At 50.2% G+C, this 23,738-nt stretch overlaps 1 protein-coding gene across 1 annotated transcript in view; it reads right to left on the bottom strand.

Moving 5' to 3' along the window:
* The window catches only part of MARCHF4 (membrane associated ring-CH-type finger 4), a 103,093-nt gene that overhangs the window by 9,434 nt on the left and 69,921 nt on the right, over positions 1 to 23,738 (bottom strand). Inside the window, exons 3-4 of the mRNA XM_066232899.1 lie at positions 14,155 to 14,310; positions 7,964 to 8,156 (exon numbers count right to left, since the gene is read on the bottom strand). Of these exons, the coding sequence (XP_066088996.1) occupies positions 7,964 to 8,156; positions 14,155 to 14,310 (349 nt within the window). The remainder of the gene's footprint in view (positions 1 to 7,963; positions 8,157 to 14,154; positions 14,311 to 23,738) is intronic.

Here is a 23,738-nt window from a genome sequence, read left to right as displayed (position 1 = left end):
ACACGTATGGAACATTCAGAGCACTGTCACTTACTAGCTTGTGACATTAAGTTACTTTCTTTGTCTGAGTAAATTGGGACCGGCACCCCTTCCTTATATGGTCATTGTGAGATTAAACAAGGTATTGAGCCTGGCACGGTGCCAGGCACACATTTAACACTCAGTGCTACACAATATTGTCTGTTGTGGGATTGGGGGGGACTACAAGATAGAAAAGGCCCGCTCATGTCTCTTCCTCCTTCTTCATTGCCAACCCAGTCCCCAAACACAGGCGCCTGTTCTTCCGTCTCCTAACTGTCCTTCCCGACCGTCAGCCTGAGTCACTGTTTACGATGAGTAACGTGCTGGAGCTGCCAGGAGCCCTCAGACCAGCCAACTCAGCAGGAGGGGAGAGAAGCCTTCCCCCTGCGCCTCCTCTCCCACCGCCAGGAGCCTTCAGAAGGGACCCGGACAGATGCCGCCAGCCCCCTGCAGAATTACAGACAGCTGTGGGCCAAGATGCCTCCGAAGGCCCCCCACTGCCAAACCCTCACCTTCCAGAGGCTACCTCAGGGGGCCAGCCCTGGCAGAACCCGCAGCAAAGAACTTAGCAGGCGGGCGTGGGAAAGAAATCAACATAAGCAGCTCTGTGGGTGGGTTCAGAAGGTGTGGCCGAGACCGCCCGGATTGGCAATGCCACTTGCCCAACGTTCTCCAGGGGGGCAGCTGTGTGTTCTCACAAGTGCAGCCAGGATGAACCTCTCGAGGAGATTGGCTCCAGGGGCCCCATCCGGGCAGGCTCACCTCGACTCCAACGCTTTGAGTCTTAGTTTGATGAGTGCTTTGAGTCATCTGATCCTTTCAACAGATACTCAGAAGACAGAGGGCGCCTCCGAAAGCACTCCATGAGTGTGAATGCAAAGCCGCCTTCTGTTTCCAGCTTTCAGTGCCTGGGGAGAGGCTGTCCCCGGGAGACGACTTCTGAAAGAGTTCCCTCCTAGCAGAGCCCCAGCTGGGCCAGTTGACCTGGGTCAGCCGTACAGGATGCTTCTCAGTGCCTCAGACTGGCACTCCGCTCAGCCAGGGCATCGCAGGGAACTGTGAGGAGACCTTCGCTGGGAAACCATTGCGTGCTGACTCTTTGTCATGAAGCGAGATGAACTCGGAAGGACGATGCAGGAAAGAGCTCCAGATATCTTTGCTCTGGTGCAGTTGAGAGGTCCGTTCCAGAGGTGTGTGTGAATTATGCCCTACGATACTGTGGGGTGTTTACTGTGGATTTTTTTTTCCTGTGGGACTTCTTTCTGAGGCTTAGAGCTCTCACTATCTGGACAGATATAGACAGGATTGAGTTCCTCAGCTGCTCTGGATGGTGAGGATGAAGGTGATGGCGTTGACGGTGATTGATGGCGATGATAGTCACTATTTGTTGAATGCTTACTATGTTCTGTCACTCAAAAATGCAAATACAGTCAGTCTACTTTTCATAGAAACCTTATGAGGTAGGTGATATTACCTCTACTTCACAGAAGGGGAAACTGAGCTAAGAGAGGCTGAATATCTTGCCCAAAGACACATGGCTCATCCAGGAAGTAGGACGTAAACCCAGTTTTTATCTGAAACAGAACAGTGCCATGTGTCTGGGCTGCTTTCTCCTCTGTGCTCAAGGTCTGGTGCTGCCTTCAGAGAGAGCATACTAGGAAGGAAATAACTTTTTTGGAAATCATATATGTATATGTATACAGGATTTCTATTTGAATTCATGAGATGTGTTTTAATATATGTGTTATCTTGTTATAACAGAGTGGTTAAGGTTGCGGGCATTGGGTCAGATGAAACTGGGTTTTAGTTGTATGATCTTGGGTGACTTACCCCTTAGCCTCAGTTTTCACATCAAGAAAATGGGCACTATGATAGTAACTATATCATAAAATTGTAAGGGGCAAATAAGATGATGTCTATAAAGCGCTTTTCATAGTGCTTGGTACATAATAATAAATATTAGTTAATTTATGATCATTATTATTAAATAAGTGTCACATATCTTCATTTTAAAAGAGTTAATATAAAGTTACAGAAGTAGTTTATTTATGCAAACATGGCCAAGATGTAAGATATGGGTATTGAGGGGGAAAGTGTGTGTGTCCCTTATCCATGTTCTCTATTTTCTGTTAGGTGGAGACTCAAAAGCCCTTGAGACTGTGGAGCCACCAGATGGAAGAGCATGAGTCCCTGAATCACTGTGTGGAGGAGAACCTCCCGTTGATCAGGAACTTCTACTGCATTAAGCCACTGACATTTGGGGGGTTATTTTTTATATATATCTGTTTAGAGTTACCTGAACTAAAACCACTTCAGTGCTAGATTAGAGTCCACAAGAGAAAAGCAGATTTGGGCATGTTTCATTGGTCTCCAAAATGAATTAGCAGCCTTATTTATCATATTGGGCTATTTCTAGTCACAGACCCACTGTCAACAGAGAGGCCACTCTGAGTCTGTTCCAAAGACTGTTCTCAAGAGGTGTTCCTAAACTATTTTGAGCCTGTCAGCACAACTGCATTAAGTGAATTACCTCCCAACAGGTCTCCTTTGAGGGGGACCATGCTCACTTGGTGTGTCTGCTTCTAAATCAGTCATCTTCATCCTCCAAACACCTAGCAGCTCAGCTGTGGAGAGAGGTGCTTGTATACAGAGAGCTGTGAGGGGTGAAGGAGGACACAGGTGAGATGTGAGTTAACAGTTAATTCCAAAAGTTAGATAAGCCACCTGTGGATAACAGAACATGGACTGAGTCTCACTCGCTCATTTACGTGGTCAATGCCTATCGGTTGCCTGGCCTGGCCCACTGTTATTGAGAGTCCCCCCACAGTCACAACTGTCAGCCTCTGAGAAGGATGACATCTTCTCACAGTGGAAGTAACTTCAAAATCCTAGAAAGTCAGACCTAGAAGGACGTTGGAGATGATCAGGTCCAACCCTGTCATTTTACAGATGAGTTACCTGAGTTGTAGAAAGAGGCAGGGACTGGCCCAGGGTTAGAGAGGAAGTGAGGGGCCGAGCTGGTTTTCAGACCGGCTTCTCCTACTTCCCAGAGTCCCCTCTGCATCAGGCTGCCCCTGCACGGTCTCAAAGGTTCCTAGTCAGGGAGTGAAGCGGTTTGACAGGCAGGCCATTTCTAGCCCAAAGGAGGGGAGAAAGGAAGGGATCTCTGTGGCATGCCTGTATTTTTAGTTAATGTGAATTAAAATCAAGTTTGAAAAGTCATCTGTTTCTGGTTCTGCTGCCTCCACCTGCTGCTCGCTTACTATATACATCAGGATTTGAATTCCTTATGTGAGAAGGCAGGCACCAGGCCTCTCTAAATGACAGGAAAGAACCTGAATAAACAGCATACAAAGGAAGCTTTCATAAAAACCATGTATTAAAATAATTCTGTCAGTGACCATATTCCACCATTTTAAAGGTACGGAGCAGCTCAGAAGTGTGGCCCCCGCTCCCCTTGACCCCACAGAACAAACATGGTGAGGGTGCGGTCCTTGTTCTCGCCAAGTTGACTTTTTGGTAGTCAATCTCTTGGGTCTGTGGAGTGAAAAAAAAATGTTTTTGGTGCCAAAGACCTTAATTAATTTGCTCTTGTTAAATTCTAATAACGTGACCCACTGGTGCAGAGAACGTCCCATTTGTTTTCGGGGTAGCTCTGTCGGCTCCTCTGCTGGGGCTGACGGTGTCATTAGAGATGACAGAGGAGGAGGCAGGTGGAACAAGGACACTCAGTGCAATCAGATCTTCTCATTGAGGGGACATGGGTGAGGGAACCCACAATCTTCAAGGAGCACTGCAGCCCTGGCTGGTTGGCTCAGCGGTAGAGTGTTGGCCTGGCGTGCGGGGGACCTGGGTTCGATTCCCGGCCAGGGCACACAGGAGAAGTGCCCATTTGCTTCTCCACCCCCCTCTCCTTCCTCTCTGTCTCTCTCTTCCCCTCCCGCAGCAAGGCTCCATTGGAGCAAAGATGGCCTGGGCGCTGGGGATGGCTCCTTGGCCTCTGCCTCAGGCGCTAGAGTGGCTCTGGTTGCGGCAGAGCAAGGGGCAGAGCATCGCCCCCTGGTGGGCAGAGCGTCACCCCTGGTGGGCATGCCGGGTGCATGCGGGAGTCTGTCTGACTGTCTCTCCCCGTTTCCAGCTTCAGAAAAATCCAAAAAAAAAAAAAAAAAAAGAAGGAGCATTGCTCCAAATAACAGGAGACTCTCAATTATGTGGGGATGCGGGGCCAGGCTCTCCGGGCCTTGACTGGATCGGGCACAGCCTGATTGAGTGCCTCGGAGAGCAGAATCCACCCTGATCAGGGGCCTCCTGCCCTGGTGACTGATACGTAGGAGCGCCTACTCCTTGTCCTGGGCCATCTTCTTCCATCTTCTCAACAACTCTGAAGGGAGTGTTCCTATTCCATGTCACAGATAAGGGAGAGGCCGCAGAGACTTTCGCAGGGACCCTGCACTCATTGTTGTGAATCTCATCCCCTTCTTCCTGAGCTATTATTTGGGGGCCGAGAGACTAGGCCTGGACTAGGATATGGAGTGTCCTGCAAAGACTCTCCTGCGGGGGTAAGCCGGACCTGCCTTGCGGAGGCTGTGGTTTCCACGTGTATCCCCCTACGGGAATCTCGTGCCAAGTGTGCTCACTGGGAGTTCTGTGAGCCTCAATATCTAGTTGAGCCTGAAAATGAAGGCACCACTGGTAGAGGCTGCAGGCCCTGCCTGCTTCTCCCCCTGCAGAGAGCCCCTACAAAGCTGATCCTCTCCAACCACTTGTACAGTGCTGTGCGGTTTTCTGCCACTGGCCAGCGCACTGCGGAGGAGAAGCGACTTCTCCTTGAACCTTACCCTTAAAACCACTGTCCTCACTACTGACCAGCATCACCATCAGGAGAATCACCATCGTTGCAACCATCCTAAAAATCTGCTTGTGCATCTCAGCTACTGCCTGTCACCTCCCTCTCCCTTCTCTGGGCCACATGTCACTGCCTTTTCAGTTTTGTCTCCCAGCATCTTCTCCTGCAGACAGCCTCTCCTAGAAAGCCACTGAATGGAGGACCCTACTCTGCTGCCCGACTCCGCCTCAGACAAATCCTCAGTCTCAGAGTTTTACTGTTAGCAAAATGGCAAGAATAATCCCTGCCCCTAGGGACATGCTCTGACGCTGAATTAGTTCCAGTGATAACCAACAACATGAAAGAACAGTCTAAACTCTTCAAAGATGAGATAGTCTAAATATAAATGCATCTGACCACTTCTGGATGGCACCAAAAGCAATTAGTGTCCCTATGCATTCCTCTTCCGTGCAATGGCTGCCTCCAAGCAGTCACAGGCTTGTCACAGCAGAATGAACAGATCATGGTGTGGCTGAGCATCAGGGAAATGATGTTTTCCTAAAAGCTTAGAAGGAAGGAAAACAATGCAAAAACTCTCAAGCTGTAGCCTGCTTTACTGCTCCCAGAAACTGAGTGACCGCATGTGATGTGGGTATAAGAAGAGAACGAATTAGAGAGATCAAAATGGCTAGAGGGAGACAGCCAAGAGAGGCAGAGGAGGAGACAGTACTGCAGAGCGCTGCTTAAGAGAAGGTTCTACGGGCAGGAGAGGCCAGAAAACCGGGCAGGCCAGAGTGGGGGTGCTGGGGGGCTCAGAGCACGGGGAGCAGAGCAGGCCTGTGGGTGAGGGCTCCTCCTGTAAGTGGGCCCAGGTATACCTAAGTGCAGATATCCCCTAAGAGAGGCCATGGGACTCCTGCTATCTGATGCACCAGGGCTAATAGAAGAAGCACGGGACTGCCAGTCAGGAGACCTTGCTTCTAATCCCAGACGGGCAACCCTGAGCAGATGACCCTTCTCTGGGCCCCGCTCTCTCAGCTGCAAACAGGGAGTTGTACTGGACGACTGAACAATCTGTTCTACGTTCAGTTCTCTCCATCTTCAGATCTATGGAGCCCTGAGTGGTAGATGGTATTTATGCGCCTCCCTCTCACCTGCACTCCCACCAGAAGAGGGGGAATATCCTTCTCTGCCCCACCGCCTCCTTGATAGAAGGCTTGTTGGTGACTTGCATTAGCCAATGTCTGTGAGCCGAAGGAGCGGTGCACCTGGACTGAGCAGAAGCTTTGAGAAGCATTGCAAGTGTAACCAGTCCTCCTGTGCTCCTGCACCTGGCTAGGAAAATACACCCCCCTCGTCCCTGCTCCTTTAGCCTGGGACCCAGCAGGAAGTGACACTCAGAGCAGGCCCAAACCCAATGCACAGTCAGAAGCTAAGCCGACTGAGCCCAGCAGAGCCACAGTGAATTCATAGACCTGTGAATGGAAAATACACGGTTGCCGTTGTAAGGCCCTGCAATTTTAGAGTTGTTTGTTATTGCAGCCAAAGCTGACTAACACACCACATGATAGGAAGGCATGTCTCATAGACGCTCACATCAGGGACAGATCAAAAGCCTGCCTGAAGGAGAATGAAGGGCAGCGGGAGGGGCCCCACAGGAAGGTCCGCCACTGCTTCCCCCTCCATGCCAGAGCCCCGTACCTCCATCTGGTGACACACCTGGTTTTTGGCATCAATAAACCAGGCCTCAGCAGGAGTAGGAAGGGAGTTTTGTGGGAGAGGGAACTACATTAGAATGCCTCAAAGTCAAATTTCTCTCATTAACAGTCCTCTCCCTTCCACAGTCTTCCAAACCTGGCCTGTTTCATTCATGCCTACACGTCATATTTGAGCCTCTTGCACTGGGGGTTGATACAGTAGTCTCACTAGTGTGAAGAGGCAGCAAGATGCTTAGACAAGCTTACAAGTTCTGGCATCACTGTTCTCTGGCTACTGTAATCAGTACGCAAGTCTCCAAGCTCTCTGGTTCTGATATTAAAGGACCTAGAGAAACTGCCATTACTATTATCCTAGTCAAATTCTAGCTAGTAGTTTTTTTATTTTTTACCAAACAAAGCAATGTAGCATTTTGATATAACACACAAGCTGATGCCCAGAGAAGGCAGCTGTGGGACGCGAATGCTCTCAGCACTGTGGCCGGGAGGGTGATCTGAGAGCTCGGGTTAGGGCGGGCAGCCAGTGCTTCGGCATGCTTCGTGTCGCTCAGAGAAAATCAGGACCATTCCCACCTCCTCAGTTACTTGAACAAAGACTTCAGAGTTGACAGTCACAATCATTTGTTGGGAAAAACAAAAAGACCTAGCTCTCCACCCACCACACGAACATGACGGAAGAGAGGGGAACGTCGATTTGGGAATGGGATAAGCAGGGACTCAAGTGGTGGGTTTCCAACTCTTTTCTCAAACACCAAAGCTTTTTCAACAGAATCTTACCTGGAAAGGAAACATATGTAAATAGGTAAAAGGACAAAAGCTCAGGGTGAAGCAGGGGTGAAGATTCAGCGCCCATCTGGGCGGCCCTGCATTTCCCCCTCCTGCAAGCGGCTGTGTGTGGAAGCCCAAGGCTACACCCACTAGACTAGAGAACTCTTGGCCATAGAGACAGGCTTGTGGAAAGCTGAAGAAAGGAGGCAAACATCATCAATCCCGTTTCTGGGCATTGCGCTGTGAAGAGAATGGGATTAAATGTAGAGGCACCCTTGTTTGGTTTGGCAGACGTGGGGTACAGAGCAGAGAAGCTTTCCACATTCTGCTTGAGGCAGATAGACTGACCAACTGACTTTTCACAAATCTTCTTAGTGGTAAGCCTCCTTGTCCTTATCTTCAACCAAGCAAGACAGATTTGCTTGGGAGAGATTTAGATCTTCCTTCTTTTCCCTGCTTCCTCTCCTCCCCACCCGCCTCTCAAATCTATGCCACTGGCCCCTCCTGAGCGCACAGGTTTGAAGGCTGGTGCCTTCTGTGCTTTGACCTTCCAGAGGGTGAGCTCCTGTGGAATTTGTCTAACCACCCATCATGTGGCTTCCCACTTTCCACAGAGACAAGCCCCCAGACTCACCTACGCACACCACATCCATGAATCCGTACATCCCATAGCAGATCTGGAAGAGGAGGTCTTGGCGCTGCCATTTTGCCGAGGGACTGAAGGTTGACCAGATGAGCCAAGAGATACTGGCAATGAGGAAGAGGGAGCCCAAGATGGCGGCTGCAATCTGCACCTTCTCAATGACTGTCAGAGAGATGGCCTGCCACTGCAGAGACGAGAATAGTAGGTTAGCTGCTGCTCAGACACCTTCACCCCATTTCCATCCCTCTTCCTTCTGTCGCCCCAAACTCTCACCTCTGGTTTAGGATTTAAACCAGGTTTTTCCAACCAGTGATGCAACTGATATTTTTGCAAGTTTCTGAATTTTACATTGTGCTTTTGGTGTGGAGGAAAACTATGTCTCACCAAATGACCAAAAATTATTGTAGGGATGGGGTCCTGGGCAGGCATGCTTGGGAAGGAAGGCCTTTATAGTTGATTATGATACAGCTAGAGAAAAGGGAAGGAGGAAATAAAATGCAAAGCTAATGTGGGTGGCATTCCAGGACCCAGAATATTCCTAAGAAATACTGATTTTTTTTTCTCCTATAACAACACCTGGCACGCCATTTAATATACATGCTAGATATTACCAACTCAACAGACAAAGAGAGGACAAAGGATGTGGGTGAGAGATAAGAAAAACAGTATAATCTACTGACTATATATAAACACTGCTATTTCATTTTTTTTTAAACAGAAAAAGTGTTATGCTAATAGCAGTATTGATGGAGAGATTGAAGGCTAAGGTGTAGGCGAGTTTCAACTCTTAAATTTTGCTATTCTATGGCTGGTCTAGGTAGCAGGGCCTAAACAAATCTGGAGTTAGATTTTATTTTGGGCTTTCTTCAAGCTGCCATTCAACAATTATGGACTGAGCATTCTCTATGTGCCAGCCACTCTGCTAGGGGCTGGAGGCCAAGCAGTAAGCAAAAACATACAAGGTTTCTGCTCTCACAGAGGTTACAATTGAGAAAACTCAAGATGACCAAATTAAAATTACTTACAAATGAAATTTACCAGGAGTAAGAAAGGGAGCTCCATGGCACTGTGATGTCTATAAAATGGGGATTTGACTTCCCGGAAGAAGTGATACTTGAGCTGACTAGTTTATTAGGGACGGAGAGGAGGGGAAAAGGCTCCAGGCAGAGGGAAGAATGTGTGCAAAGGCCCTGTGAGTATGAAAACCTGTAAGAAGACTAGAGTGAGTGGAGCAGAGAGAGCAAAGAGATGGTAGGGTGAGATAGCTGGAAATGTAAGAAAGGAAGACCACGTGGAATCTTAAAGAATATGCACAGAAGTCTGACCAGGTGGTGGCGTAGTGGATAGAGCATTGGACTGGGATGCCAAGGACCCAGGTTCGAGACCCCGAGGTTGCCAGCTTGAGCACTGGCTCTTCTGGTTTGAGCAAAAAAGCTCACTAGCTTGGACCCAAGGTCACTGGCTCAAGCAAGGGGTTACTTGGTCTGCTGAAGGCCCGCGGTCAAGGCACATCTGAGAAAGCAATCAATGAACAACTAAGGTGTCGCAATGTGCAACAAAAAACTAATGATTGATGCTTCTCATCTCTCCATTTCTGACTGTCTATTCCTCTCTCTGACTCTCTCTCTCTGTCTCTGTAAAAAAATAATAGTAATAATAAAATAAATTTTTTAAAAAAAGAATATGCACAGATATTTTTACCTTATCCTAAGAGGAAATATGATGCTTTTGAACAGTTTTAAGCAGGGAAGTGGGACAATTTTTTTTAAAGATTTTATTTATTGATTTTTTTAGAGATAGGAGAGAGAGAGAGAGAGAGAGAGGTGGTGGTGGGGAGGAGCAGGAAGCATCAACTCATAGTTGTTTCTCATATGTGCGTATGTGCCTTGACCAGGCAAGCCAAGGGTTTTGAACCAGCGACATTAGCATTCCAGATTGACACTTTATCCATTGCGCCACCACAGGTCAGGCGAAGTTGGACAATTTTAAGCAGGAAATTGATCAGATTTGGGAAGGTATCAGGAAAGACAATCTCCTTATTGTAGGAATTTGCATAACACCTTGCAGAGAACACCCCTGGAGGAGCGGATCAGCCAGAACTGGAGGTAAGGCAGACCACGTCATCCATCTAACAGCGAGCTCTCACTCCGCCTTCACTGGCCTGCATGGGAGCACCGATTCCGGTTCCAGCCGCGGCCCCCACGAAAATGCACCATTGGAAAACATTCCGCTTGCTAGTCTAGATGTAGGACATCAGCCTTTACATTTAATTATACAGAGAGTGTCCCATTACAGGTAATTGGGCCTTTAAAGTTTCCACTGCTTCCCCCAGCCTAGGGTTACACATAACAAGGGAATTTTCCAGAAGATGGCCTGATCCCACAGACTTGACTCATATGCAACAAACTGCTTTTTCCACGGTCTGCTCCACTGTTTGGGAAGAGGGTTCCTGACCGAGCCTTTTGGTTCTACCACCAAGACATCAATAACGCTCACCTTCCCTTGCTCCAGACTTCAAAAATCCCAAATCCAGAGGCACGGAAAGGTTCTCTTAATTCCGAAAATTCTATCTTACCCACCCCCAAGCCACCTATGGGAAGTAAACAGGGCTCCTGACTACAATCGGCAGCACGATGGAGGAGGAGCGGGTGGGGGAGTGTGGAGGGGCGGGCCCCTGCCAAGGCTCCTCCTCCTGTCTGTCCAGGTGAGGCTCCCAGCACGTGGCGGGAGAAGTGCAAGGAGGAAGCAGAGCACAGAGATGCCTCAGGGGAGGCTGGGAAAGGAAGGGCACCAGCGGTTCCAAGGTCGGCCACCATCCGAGATTCTGAAGTCAGTATCAGGAGAGTCTAAATTCAGTATCGCGAGATTCTGAATCTAGTATCTATCCAGAGAGTCTCCGTGCACTGCGTGTTCTGCCGCGCAGCGAACGCACAAAGGAAAAAGAGCCTGAAGCGTGGACTGCTTTCTTCCTTCTAACAAAGGGCACTGAGCACGCGGCCTGTTGACCCAATTCTAGCCGAGCTTTGTCCCCGCTTACGGAGTGTGACCTAGGAGAAGTCCTTCAATCATCAAGACTCTCAAGTTTCCCTTAAATAAAAGTGGAAAGAATTGGTCCCATTTCCTAGAGTATTATAAGGGTTAAATGAAGTAACTCTTGAATCAGTGCTTTAAAGGCTGTGGGCTGCCATCATTTCTATTCTTCGTTATGTTTCAGCAAAAATGTAGTTAACGAATGTCTAGGTGTGGTCTTCCTAAAGGTAAGTATACTCAGCAAACTCAGTGCTGTGCTCTGTAGGGTAGAGGTTAAGGGTCACCAGGGTAACCTTGAGCATGCAGCCGACCCCTCTGTACCGCTATTGTCTGTCTCAGCTGTAAATTAGGAATAATAACAGTAGCTACTGCATTTGGTTGTTTGCCACATTAAATGAGATAATTACCGTATATATGAATACTTAGAACATGGTCTGGCCCCCCAGGAAGCATCAACCAAACATTAATACAGTTGCAGTTCAGGTGTAGCAGAGAGGGTAAGAAACAGCCACGAGTCTTGAGACCACAGAGCCACCCTGAAACTCCTCCCTAGTCAGTGGCTCTTCTGCTAGAACCCGAGCTTACAGAGGGGCACTGAGATAACAGCTGTCATGGGCTCTGTTTCTCACACCTTTGTGTGGGGCCAGGAAGGAAGCTTTCCACACTGAGCAGAGGTAGCCCCGGCCACCCCATCCACTGCTCTGCGCACTCGCAGGGGGCCTGCCCTGTACTGCAGGTGGTCTGGCTGGGCTGTGAGAGCAGAAATTGCCCCAGTGAAGCTCAACAGGTAACTGTCTCACACTTGGCTGGGCCCAAGGAGCTCAGGACACACAGCTGGAGCAGATTGGGCCACGACCAGACAACACTGCTGCTAGTCCAACTACTTCCTTCTTCTGGTGGTGTCTGAAAAGTGCAATGGTATTTGCCGAGTATACACCACGGCTTTCCCAAAGCAACAGAATCATGGGAGTAACTTATCAAATTAATAGATCGATTTTGTCAATACTGCCATTTGCTTACTGTACTTATGAGATTAGAATAATCCTTTTTTTTAACTCCTCAGGGAAGAGTTATCCTTAAATGGTTTTTCATTTTATGAGTCAAGGGCCAGTGCCTTTTTATGAGCCATGAGGACACTTTGGAGTAGACTTGTAGATTTAGACTCTGACCCTTCTCCAAGGCCTGAATTAGCTGAGAAAGAAGAAGAGAGTTAATACACCCAGGGCATAACATCAGCTGTCTCACGGCATTGCTATTTTAAGACACTGAAAGATTTGACATGAATGACTAAAGATGGAACCAGCACAAGGAGAGGTACCTCTTGTTTTGACCCCTTGGTACACCATCAGGATAGCTGAGGTTCCTACGAGTTTTAATGTCTCCTTCCAGAAAATGTACCCCGTCCCCCGGTCCAAATGCATGTATTACACGTGCACACACATACACACACATTTCTGGCAGTGCCCCATGTAAACTACATAGTGTCTGAAATTGGATGTCCTGAGCACTACAGCTCCAGGTTTCCAGCTGCCCCCACCCCTCCATGGAGAGACCCCACCCTACCATCACCACCAGACCACCGGCCCTCCTGGGCTTGCAGGATCTTCTCTCCTCTCCCCCTCAGGGAGGAGGAGTGAAACAGCTGCCGGCAGCTCAGGTTCAGCCCTCACTAGCCTGCTGGCTAATTGATTACGTGGCACTTTAGCTGGCTGACCATGCATACGTACGTGGGGGTATTGTCAGAAGCCAAGCACTCTGTATGTGCATGCCTCGAATGGGGAGCTGTTTGAGTCGGAGGATTTACGAGGTGGTACAGCACCTGCCAGCTCCTCCAGAATGATGGACGTGGCAGTGTGGGGGGAGAGGGGTGATGGGCATGGGGTACGCCTCAATTCTTACAGCTCCAGCCCTGTCTGAATCTGCAGGGCAGACCCCACCCCCAGCCCGGGCCCTCCCTGCCCTTACTCTTCTCAGTAACCTCTCCCCTTTTCTTTCTTCCTTATTGCCCATTTTTCTCTTTTCTTCTGCCTCCCTGTCCTGTCTCTTCTTCATTGTTCTCTGGCCGCTTGTCACAAGAAGTGTGCTCTGTGAGCCAGAGCGCCCCAGTACCCCCAGCAGCTGAGAGCTTATGAGAAATGTGGAATCTCAGGCCCCACCCCCAACTCCTGAATCATGTGGGCATTTTTTTTTTTTTTTTTGTATTTTTCTGAAGCTGGAAACGGAGAGAGATAGACAGACTCCCGCATGCGCCCGACCGGGATCCACCCGGCACGCCCACCAGGGGCCACGCTCTGCCCACCAGGGGGCGATGCTCCGCCCCTCCGGGGGGTCGCTCTGCCTTGACCAGAGCCACTCTAGCGCCTGGGGCAGAGGCCAAGGAGCCATCCCCAGCGCCCGGGCCATCTTTGCTCCAATGGAGCCTCGGCTGCGGGAGGGGAAGAGAGACAGAGAGGAAGGAGGGGGGGTTGGAGAAGCAAATGGGCGCTTCTCCTATGTGCCCTGGCCGGGAATCGAACCCGGGTCCCCCGCACGCCAGGCCGACGCTTTACCGCTGAGCCAACCGGCCAGGGCCATGTGGGCATTTTGACAAGATTCCAGGTGAACTGTGTGCACATTTAAGGGTGGGAAGTGTCACTGGGTCTCCTCTCTCCTTATTTTTTTCCCACCCTTAGCTTACCTCAGTCTTTCTCCTCACCCTGCCCACCCCCTGTCTGTTTTCCATCCTGCTCTCCTCTGCCCTCTGCTCCTGCTTCCTTCCTTTTCCTTCCGTCCTTCTTTCTTCCTTTTTCTTTTCATGTCCTTTCCTTTCTGCTTTCACCCATCCACCCACCCATCCATCCACAAATCCCTCCCTCCCTCTCTCCCTCCCTCCCTCTCTCTTTCTCTTATTCTCTCTCCATCTGACTTTGCACACTTCCTCTGTATCTAGTTCTCTCTCTTTGCCGCATTCCTTTCTCCTCTTCTTGCTGAGGCTTAAGGAAAAAAAACACAGAAGTTCTTTCATTCCCTCCTGCCCGAGTGCCATCCGTGGCCTTGCCCAGCTAGCCCACCTCATTCCTTTTCTCCAGACTTCCCTGACTCTCAGGTGAAGTGTTCCTCCCAGGGCCCAGCACCCCCCGCTCCCCCAGCCGGCGGGCAGCCCCTGGCTGTACCTGCAGAGGATTCTTTGTGCTTATGGCAATGACGTGGTACTTGTAGTAGCACAGCTCGCAGCTCCAGCAGCCCCGCTCGCTGATCCACTTGATGAGGCAAGGCTGGTGGGTACACTTGACGGAACCATCGCAGCGGCACGGGCTCAGCAGCTCCCCCTGCAGGCAGAGAGGAACAGGGTGGTGAGGCCCAGAGTCCAGTGGGCAGGCACGCAGGCCAGACCATACCACTCAAACCAGGCCACAGTCTTTGTTGGAAGGCACGAGACCCCAGAGAGGAGACGGGCTCCAGCCTTCCGACCGTGGGAGCCGGGCAACTTCAGTGAACTTGACTAAGAGTTCTAAGCCCGGGTTCCCACTCCTTGGTGCTACCCCAGTCCCAGAGTTTATGGGAAAATTAGTGAGTCGCTATCTATGGAAGCTTTCTGCCATCCAAAGGGGGCATCAGCTTTGGCTGGTTTCTCTTTAAAGGCACAGCCAGAGGTCTCAAAGTCAAACTCCCTCAGGGCCAGACAGGCACCATAAATGACAGAAGCCAGTTGGTGGGGAATGGGACAAATTGGAGGGCCCAGAATCAAGTTATAGGGACAGCCACCATCAGCTCCAGCCAGCTGTGGGCCTGGTAGACTATGTGGTAATTTTAATGTAAAATCTCCTAATAGTCAAATATTAACAGCTAGTGCAGTTTTAAAAATATATTGTGAGCCTGACCAGGCAGTGGTGCAGTGGATGGAGCATCAGACTGGGATGCGGAGGACCCAGGTTTGAGACCCCGAGGTCGCCAGCTTGAGCGCAGGCTCATCTGGTTTGAACAAAAGCTCACCAGCTTGGACCCAAGGTCGCTGGCTTGAGCAAGGGGTTCTGCTGAAGGCCCACGGTCAAGGCACATATGAGAAAGCAATCAATGAACAACTAAGGTGTCACAATGAGAAACTGATGATTGATGCTTCTCATCTCTCTTCACTCCTGTCTGTCTGTCCCTATCTATCCCTCTCTCTGTCTCTCTCTCTCTATATAAAAATTATATATATATTGCGAGGGGCCCTTTGCCAGAGTTTAGAGCTCTGGCCCTGAGCCTTCGCGTTTGCCTGCAGGTCAGCTCAGAGACCCAGGTCCCCTCTGTGAAGCCTCTCCATCCGGGCTCTGAGTGCTGAAAGCAGGGCAGGCCTGGCTCCATGGGGCCTAGGAGGCGGCCTCGGGTCTTGCTGAGAGTGGCTGGGAAGATTGGTCCAGGGGAACTGGAAGCAGGAAGGCAAAGGACCCCTTCCACTTTTCCAGTAACGACAAGCCATCTTCACTGTGGCTCAAGGCCCTTCCCACACTCCTGTTATAGCATTCTACCCACTGTCCCTGAGCCACTACACTGTTCCATCTCACTGGGACAATATCTTACTCATCTTTGCCTCCTTAGCACCTAGTGTGGTGCCTGAAACCATCGCTGCAGCCAGTGCTGGCGGTGGAATGCATTCACATCTGTGTGATGAACAAGAGGTGTTGTTCCTCTAGGTAGGACATGGCCAGCTCTGGCTCCAGGTGGGCAGCTGTGGCACCTGGCAGAGGAGTAGAGAAGGCAGGAGATGCCCACATCCCTGGGCACTCACCGCTCTCGCGAAGGTCTGAGAGCCCGTGGTCCGGAGTAGCGGCTGCCTGGCTCCGGGAAGGAAATCGGAGGGGGTGGGGAGAGGTGCTAGGGGAGAAGCAAGAGCCCTCATTATTCATGGCAGCGTCTTCCAGGCTCATTTATTCCAACAGGACGAGCTGGGTTTGATTAATCGGGTTGTTAAGCAGCCATGTCAAATTGCTGATCAGGTAAGAGACATTACTCCCGGTACCTGGCGGTGATGCCCAGTGAACAGTGAGGGCTGCACGCCTCGCTTCCCAGATAGCAGCCAGAGGCAGGGCAGGAAGAGCCGTCACCACTGACGGCGAGACCTGGGCTCTATCGTGGCTCTGGCTGTGCGTCCACCAAGGCTTACTGCAGCCCCCACCCCCAACCCAGCCTCAGTGGACTTATCTGAGAAGGGGAGGCATGACCGGGTCCCAGGGCTTGGCAATGGGGCCAAGAGGTCAAAGGTGCGCTGCTTCCCTTGGAGCTCCTGGTCCCCGGCTCTTTCCCTTAGGACTGGGCAACCCAAGAGGTGGAATAGGGACTTTTCAGGCACCACAAACAGTAGAAAGCAAGGACACCAAAACTGTTAGAAAAGGTTAACGTTGTTGAAGGAAGCAATCCAGAATTTTAGAAAATCTGAGAAGAAGCTATTTTAACCTTGGCATTCATGCAAGTTTTGTATTTTAGGGTTTAGTGTATTTGTATGTACATTGGGGGAAGAGCCAAAATCTTTTCTTGTGTGTGTTTAGGGCTGGGAGAGGCCTTAACCTGGACACTTCACCATCTTCCACGGGTCAGGCCTGTGCTTCTCCAAGCCCTAGAGGAACAGAAGTGAGCCAGCAGCCAGCTGGCTTCAGGTTAGACTTACAGATGTTCTTTGCAGGAAACTCTGTTAAAGGCCAAAACAGTGGAACGTGGCAATAGGTGTTAAACATCTCAATAGAAGAGGGACCTCTACCAATGAGAAAGGTGAAATGGCCAAATCAAGGTCACTTAGCCAGCCAGTGACACGGCCAAATGTACAGCCAGGTCATTGTGACGTCAGACTGAGAGTTTCTCACCACACTGCTCTGCTCATTCCGCTGCCCCTGTGCCCACGGGTCTCTTCCCTGTCTCTCCTTTCCAGACCCGCCCCTTCCCTGGCCCAGCTCAGGCCCCGCCCCCAGGATGCGGACATGTTTCCTTTGCCACACCACCACCCACAGTTTGGCACTGAATTATTCTCCAGTGGTTTCCTCTGGGATTTGGGTTGCTCCCGTGTACCCTGTAGACCTGGGCACACTGACTGGAGGGCAGAGGGTGTAGGAGAGGACGGCTAGCCCCCCTGGCCCAGCCCCTGAGGCTCTGGCCTTTGGACTGGGAGGATTACTATGATCTTGTCTGCGGAGCTCGGCAAACTCGGCAGATCAAAGGGGTTTATGAAACGTGAAGGGTACCACACACTTCCTTGATATTCAGCTTGGAGCTTTGGGGCCCAGGGACTGCCCTGGGAATGACTAGGGCCAGAAAAATCAGTTCTGCCATGATCCGCAGCACCCCCCGGGACACAGTGTGGGGAAGGGGGAAGAGCATGGTGTTTGGAGACAGACTCCTCATGTTTAAATGTCTCCTGGCCACATACTGGCTATGCAAACGTGGGCAAGTTTCTTCACCTCTCTGAGGCTGCATTTCCTCATCATTCCACTGTGGGCAACTCTGACCTTCTCAGTGGTTACTGTAACATTTGAGTGAGGTCATGCACAGAAATGCTGAACACGGTGCCTGGCACAGGCGAATCCTCTTGTGAAGATACTACCGTTCTAACTTGCACTTCCTTAAGGACTCCTAATTTTTTTTTTTAATTTATTCATTTTAGAGAGGAGAGAGAGAGAGAGAGAAAGGGGGGAGGAGCAAGAAGCATCAACTCCCATATGTGCCTCGATCAGACAAGTGCAGGTTTCGAACCGGCGACCTCAGCATTTCAGGTCAACGCTTTATCCACTGCGCCACCACAGGTCAGGCAGGACTCGTAATTTTTTTTCTATTACAGTTCTACTTGATTATGCTGTCAGAGAGGGAAGGAAGGGGGCCGTGCTTTAAGCCTGAGGGTCACCTGAGCCTCCGAGAAAGGCTGAAGTTAAAGAGCTGCTGAGAGTCTGCCCTTCTGAATGGGGTGAGGGGTCGGAACCTGGACCCCCAGACGTCTGGCCCAGGACTGTCCTTCACAAGAGCACTTGGGGCCCCCATCCCTGGGGATGCTGAACAGAACAGGGTGAGCCCTGGCATGGGTTAAGTGGGGTCATGCTCAAGGCGGGAGGCAGGACAAGGTGAGCCACCGCCCTTGGCTGTGCCGAGCTGGAGTGTGGGGAGAGAACAGGGTGGATTCTCCCTGCTGCCAGTGACACAGCAAGCGGCAGGCGCCAGGCTCCCGTCTCCCGTCGTTTCTGCATTCACAGATTTCTTTCTGTTTATTTTGGGCTTGCTTCGTTTCTTTCCCCGTCTCTCAATCTGAAAGGACTTGCTTCTAGAGTCCTTAGGTTACCTGGTGGCCACGGCCATGGCAGGTAAGCCAAAGACTTCCCCTTCCACCCACACAGGCACCAGGCATCCCTGCCACCGAGCGGAAGGAAGCAAATCCAGTCGAGCAAAGCAAAGGCAGCCGCAGCCCTGCTGCAGTGTGCAGTTCCGGGAGATCAAAGCAGAGCTGATAGGAACTCCAGCCTTCCGGTGGCGCCTGGAGGCCTCTTCTTTCCTTGAGACTAGTGTGGTGGAGTTGAGTTTGGGCTCTCATCCCAGACAGACTTGGGTGCATCCAGGCCCTTACAATCTGTGGGACCCTGAGCCAGTTGCATAACCGCTCTGGGCTTCATCCAATCGTTGTTTTAGTCATTAAATATTGATCTAGTGTGTTCTAAGTTCTGTTCTTGGTGTCAGGGATACAGCACTGAGTAAAACTAACCAAAGTTCTCTAGTAGGGAGAGACAGACAATAAAAACTAGAACTGTGGCCCTGGCCGGTTGGCTCAGTGGTGGAGGGTCAGCCTGGCGTGCAGGAGTCCCGGGTTCGATTCCCGGCCAGGGCACATAGGAGAAGCACCCATCTGCTTCTCCACCCCTCCCCCTCTCCTTCCTCTCTGTCTCTCTCTTCCCCTCCCGCAGCCAAGGCTCCATTAGAGCAAAGTTTGCCCCGGCGCTGAGGATGGCTCTGTGGCCTCTGCCTCAGGCACTAGAATGGCTCTGATTGTGGCAGAGCGATGCCCCGGATGGCAGAGCATCGACCCCTGGTGGGCATGCCGGGTGGATCTCGGTCAGACGCATGCGGGAGTCTGTCTGACTGCCTCCTCGTTTCCAACTTCGGAAAAATACAAAAACAACAACAACAACAAAAAAAAAACCCTAGAACTGTAAGTGTCTAAGATGCTGGCCTGTGCTACGGAGGCAATGAGTAGGGAAAAGGGCAGGGCACTGGGAGGAGGTGGGTTGGAATTCTAACGCCGATGGCTATGGACACCTTCACCAAATGGGGACCTCTGAGGGAAGACACAAGGGAGGTAGGGAAGCAAGCCACACAGGTGTCTGGAGACTGAGCACTCTGGGCCCAGGGGACGTTCAGGACAAAGGCCCTGGGGCAGAAGCATGCTTGGCATGTCCTAGGGACACCAAAGCGGCTGACACCAAGGCGGCCAGTGTGTCTGTGGTAGAGAGAATGAGGAGAAGAGGAGGAGGAGATAAGGTCAGAAATGTAACTGGGATCAAAAAGGGCACTGATCGGGCGAGGCTTGTGGGTTATTTACTGTGAATGAGACGGGAAATTATGAGAGTGATTTCAGCAGAGGGTGTGACTTGATCTGACCATGTTTGATATGATCACTCTGGCGTCTGTGTGGAAAACAGACCTAAAGGCAGTAAGGGCTGAGAAAGGAGGCAGAGCCTGACACAGCAGTCCAGAGGAGCAGCATGGTGGCAGTGGAAGTTCTGAGAAATGGGCAGTTTCTGAATATATTTCTACGATACAGATACTAGGATTTGCTGATGGATTGGATATGGTGAATGAAAGGAGAAAAGTCCAGAATGCAGCTGTTTCTGACCTGAGCCGTAAGAAGGATAAAGAATGGCCTTCAGTTGAGATGGGAAAGACTGAGAGAAGGGCAGGCTTTGGAGGGTAGATTGAGAGCTGTTGGGCAGATAAAATATATTATGCTCACTTTGTTAAAGATGATGCTGCCCAGATGGTGTTGCCCAGGTGATATTAGTGTGTTTTGAGGGTGGGCTGTGGGCAGGCAGGATTCTTGTAGCCTGGGGCTTGGTTTTAGGACTAAGCTTTTCCCACGCTTTTTGATGTGGGGTGGTACAATCCCATCATGCCCCAGATGAGTGACTTTGTATCAGAGACTTCCCTATTTTGTATATTGGATTAAAGGTTTGGATTTCTACACTATAAAATGGGGGCAGAACAGGAGCTTGCTCTCTCGGTTTCTGAAATTAATTAGCATTAGAGAGCAGAGCAGAGAAAGGCCATGTGGAGGAGGCCAGGAGAAGCAGCCAAGATGGCGGAGTGTTGAGTGAGAAGCCAGTTTGTGCAGAGTTTGTGCAGGGAGAAGGAAGAAGATGGGGAACAGAGGTGAATAAGTCTGGTGAGCTAGAAACCTTTGATTCTAGGAAACTCGGATAAGTCAGTAGCTTTGTGAGCACTGAATGAGTGGGTTTTGGAGCCCAGTGTGTGTTTTTACTTGCCCACCGGGTGCAAGCTAGGATTAAAGATGATGGCCCATCAGTTTTTGGCTCCATTGTTTTTTTGTTTTATTTTCTGAAGTTGGAAACAGCGAGGCAGTCAGACAGACTCCCGCATGTGCCCTACCGGGATCCACCCGGCGTGCCCACCAGGGGGGGATGCTCTGCCCATCTGGGGCATTGCTCTGTTGCAACCAGAGCCATTCTAGCACCTGAGGCAGAGGCCACAGAGCCATCGTCAGCGCCCGGGCCAACTTTGCTCCAATGGAGCCCTGGCTGCGGGACGGGAAGAGAGAGACAGAGAGGAAGGAGAGGGGGAGGGGTGGAGAAGCAGATGAGCGCTTCTCCTGTGTGCCCTGACTGGGAATCGAACCTGGGACTCCTGCACGCCAGTCCAATGCTCTACCACTGAGCCAACCGGCCAGGGCCTGGCTCCATTGTTTCTTTACCGACTGTCCGAATCCAATACAAACCTGCATGGGCCAGGCTGCTGTGGTGGTGGCCGTGGCTACTGGCTTTACAGGAGCTCAGCCATGGACATGTCAACTTTGGGATGCATAGTCAATGTCTAAGTAGAGACATCAAAGAGGGACTGTAGTAATAAATAGTCTGGAGCTTAGGGGAGAGGTCCAGGCTCAGATACAGACTTGAGTCATTGCCCAGCAGATGGTGGGTAAAGCCACAGCTTGGGTGAAGGAGGGAGGGCAGGTAGGAGAGAGAAGAGGTACCAGGGCTGCCCCCTGAAGGACGCCAGGATGTCAGAGCTTGCACGATGGGACAACACCAGTAGGAAGGGTAGATCAGTGAGATGAGAAGAGAACATAAAGTTCCAAAACCCAAAGAAGACAAAGAGTTTTGAAAAAGAGGGACCGACCCGCCCTGCCCAGTGTTGCTGCTGAGGGTAAAGTTGGATGAGAACTGAGAGTTAACCATAGATGTGGCAAGTTCCTTTTGATTTCTTCTGTTTTCCAGGAGAAATGTGAAGCAAAGCCATGAGCTGGAAGTGAAGGTGGGGGAGGAGGTATTAGACACCTGAGAATTGGGATAAAAGACGCATCCGGGAGAGTTTGGTGATTAGAGAAATGAAGAATGACTACTGGAACACGGAGGGTCTTTTCTATTAAAATGAAATGGCTCATCTGTAACACTGGAGAACATATTTAAGTAAAAGAATATATTTAGCACCATGTCTGGCGCACAGCAAGCTCTCAGCAATTCTGGTTAATATGTAAGGGGTAATAGCATGGGTTATAGCAGATCTTCTTGCCTCTAAACCCCCTGTAAAGCCAGTAGCCCATGTGAGTTCGCATTTGATTCAGACAGATGGTAATAAAACAATAGAGCCAAGAACTGGTGGGCCATTACATTTAATCCTAGCTCGCACCCATCAGGCAAGAAACACACAGTGGGAAAACACTTCCCTTTCCATTCAAGGCTCCCAAAGCCACTGACTCATCCAAGTTTCCTAGAATCAAAGGTTTCTACCTCACCAGCCTTATTCACCTCTGTTCCCCATCTCCTCTCTGCACAAACTGGCTTCTCCTTCAGCCCTCCGCCATCTTGGCTGCTTCTCCTCTGCAATGCTAATTTCAGGAACTGAGAGAGAGCAAGCCCCTGGTCTGCCCCATATTATATAATATAGAAAAATCAAAATCTTTAAGCCAGTATACAAATAAGGATGTCTCTGATACAAAGTCACTTATCTGAGGTATAAATGGAATTTCTCATAAGAGTGCACCACCCCACATCATGCAACAGTCATGGGTATGGGGAAAAGCTTAGTTTTGAAAAGATCTTAGTATTAAGAGGGCGGGAAAGGTTTAGTCTTAAAACTAAGCCTTAGGCTATAATGCTTTTGCTGGTTTACAGCCTGTCTCCCACACTCAATGCAAACCATAAGCGAGCAAACATATATATCATATTTACAAACTTATTTGACTGACAGTTAATAAAGAAGGTTACTGTTGCCTTTATATGCTTTACTGTGAAGACTAGAGGACCTTAAAATCAGAATGTCCCTCCAGGGTAGACTCAGAACCTGTGTGTATTGGGGTGGGGAGAGTGGAAAAAGTTTACTGGGGTTGTAGAGAAGAATGAGAGATGCCAAAGAAAGTAGAGGCTCCTGAGTGCCTGTTGGGCAGATAAAATATATTATGCTCACTTTGTTAAAGATGGCGCTGCCCACGTGGAGGCCGTTGCCCAGGTGAAATTAATGTGTCTCTGTAGGCAGGCAGGATCTTTGTAGCCTGGGGCTTGGTTTTGGGATTAAGCCTTTCCCACCCTTTTTGATGTGGGGTGGTACAATCCCATCATGCCCCAGATAGGTGACTTTGTATTAGAGACTTCCCTATTTTGTATATTGGATTAAAGGTTTGGATTTCTACACTATAAAATAGGGGCAGAACGGGAGCTTGCTCTCGCTCTTGGTTCCTGAGATTATCATTAGAAGAGAGAGCAGAAAGGAGAGCAGAAAGAGGCCATGTGGCCAGAAGAAGCAGCCAAGATGGCGGAGTATTGAGTGAGAGGCCAGTTTGTGCAGTTTGACGCTGGAGAAGGAAGGAGATGGGGAACAGAGGTGAATAAGTCTGGTGAGCTAGAAAGCTTTGATTCTAGGAAACTCGGATAAGTCAGTAGCTTTGTGAGCACTGAATGAGTGGGTTTTGGAGCCCAGTGTATGTTTTTTGCTTGCCTGCCGAGTGCAAGCTAGGATTAAAGACTATGGCCCATCAGTTTTTGGCTCCGTTGTTTCTTCACCGACTGTCTGAATCCAATGCGAACCTGTATGGGCCAGGCGGCTGTGATGGTAGCCCTGGCTACTGGCCTTACAGTGCCCATTCTAGGTAGTCTCTGGACTGAGAGGATGGATAATTGACTTGATAGGGAAAGTAGAGAACTTTGTGTATCACCCTGTATGGCCAGTAGCCATGGCCGCCATCACAGCCGCCTGGCCAACGCAGGTTCAGGTTTGATTCGGACAGACGGTAATGAAACAATGGAGCCAAGAAGTGATGGGCCATTACCTTTAATTCTAGCTTGCACCCTGCAGGCGAGAAAATACACACAGTGGGAAAACACTTCCCTTTCTATTCAGGGCTCCCAAAGCCACTGACTCATCCAAGTTTCCTAGAATCAAAGGCCGCATCAGCCTTATTCACCTGTGTTCCCCATCTCCTTCTCTCTGCACAAACTGGCTTCTCCTTCAGCACTCCGCCATCTTGGCTGCCTCTCCTCTGCAATGCTAATTTCAGGAATGTGTGTGTGTGAGAGAG

The sequence above is a fragment of the Saccopteryx bilineata genome, chromosome 5 (genome assembly GCF_036850765.1).
Source record: "Saccopteryx bilineata isolate mSacBil1 chromosome 5, mSacBil1_pri_phased_curated, whole genome shotgun sequence".
NCBI lineage: Eukaryota > Metazoa > Chordata > Mammalia > Chiroptera > Emballonuridae > Saccopteryx > Saccopteryx bilineata.
The sequence above is the reverse complement of the archived record's forward strand: the minus strand, read 5'-3'. Positions and strand labels throughout refer to the sequence as shown.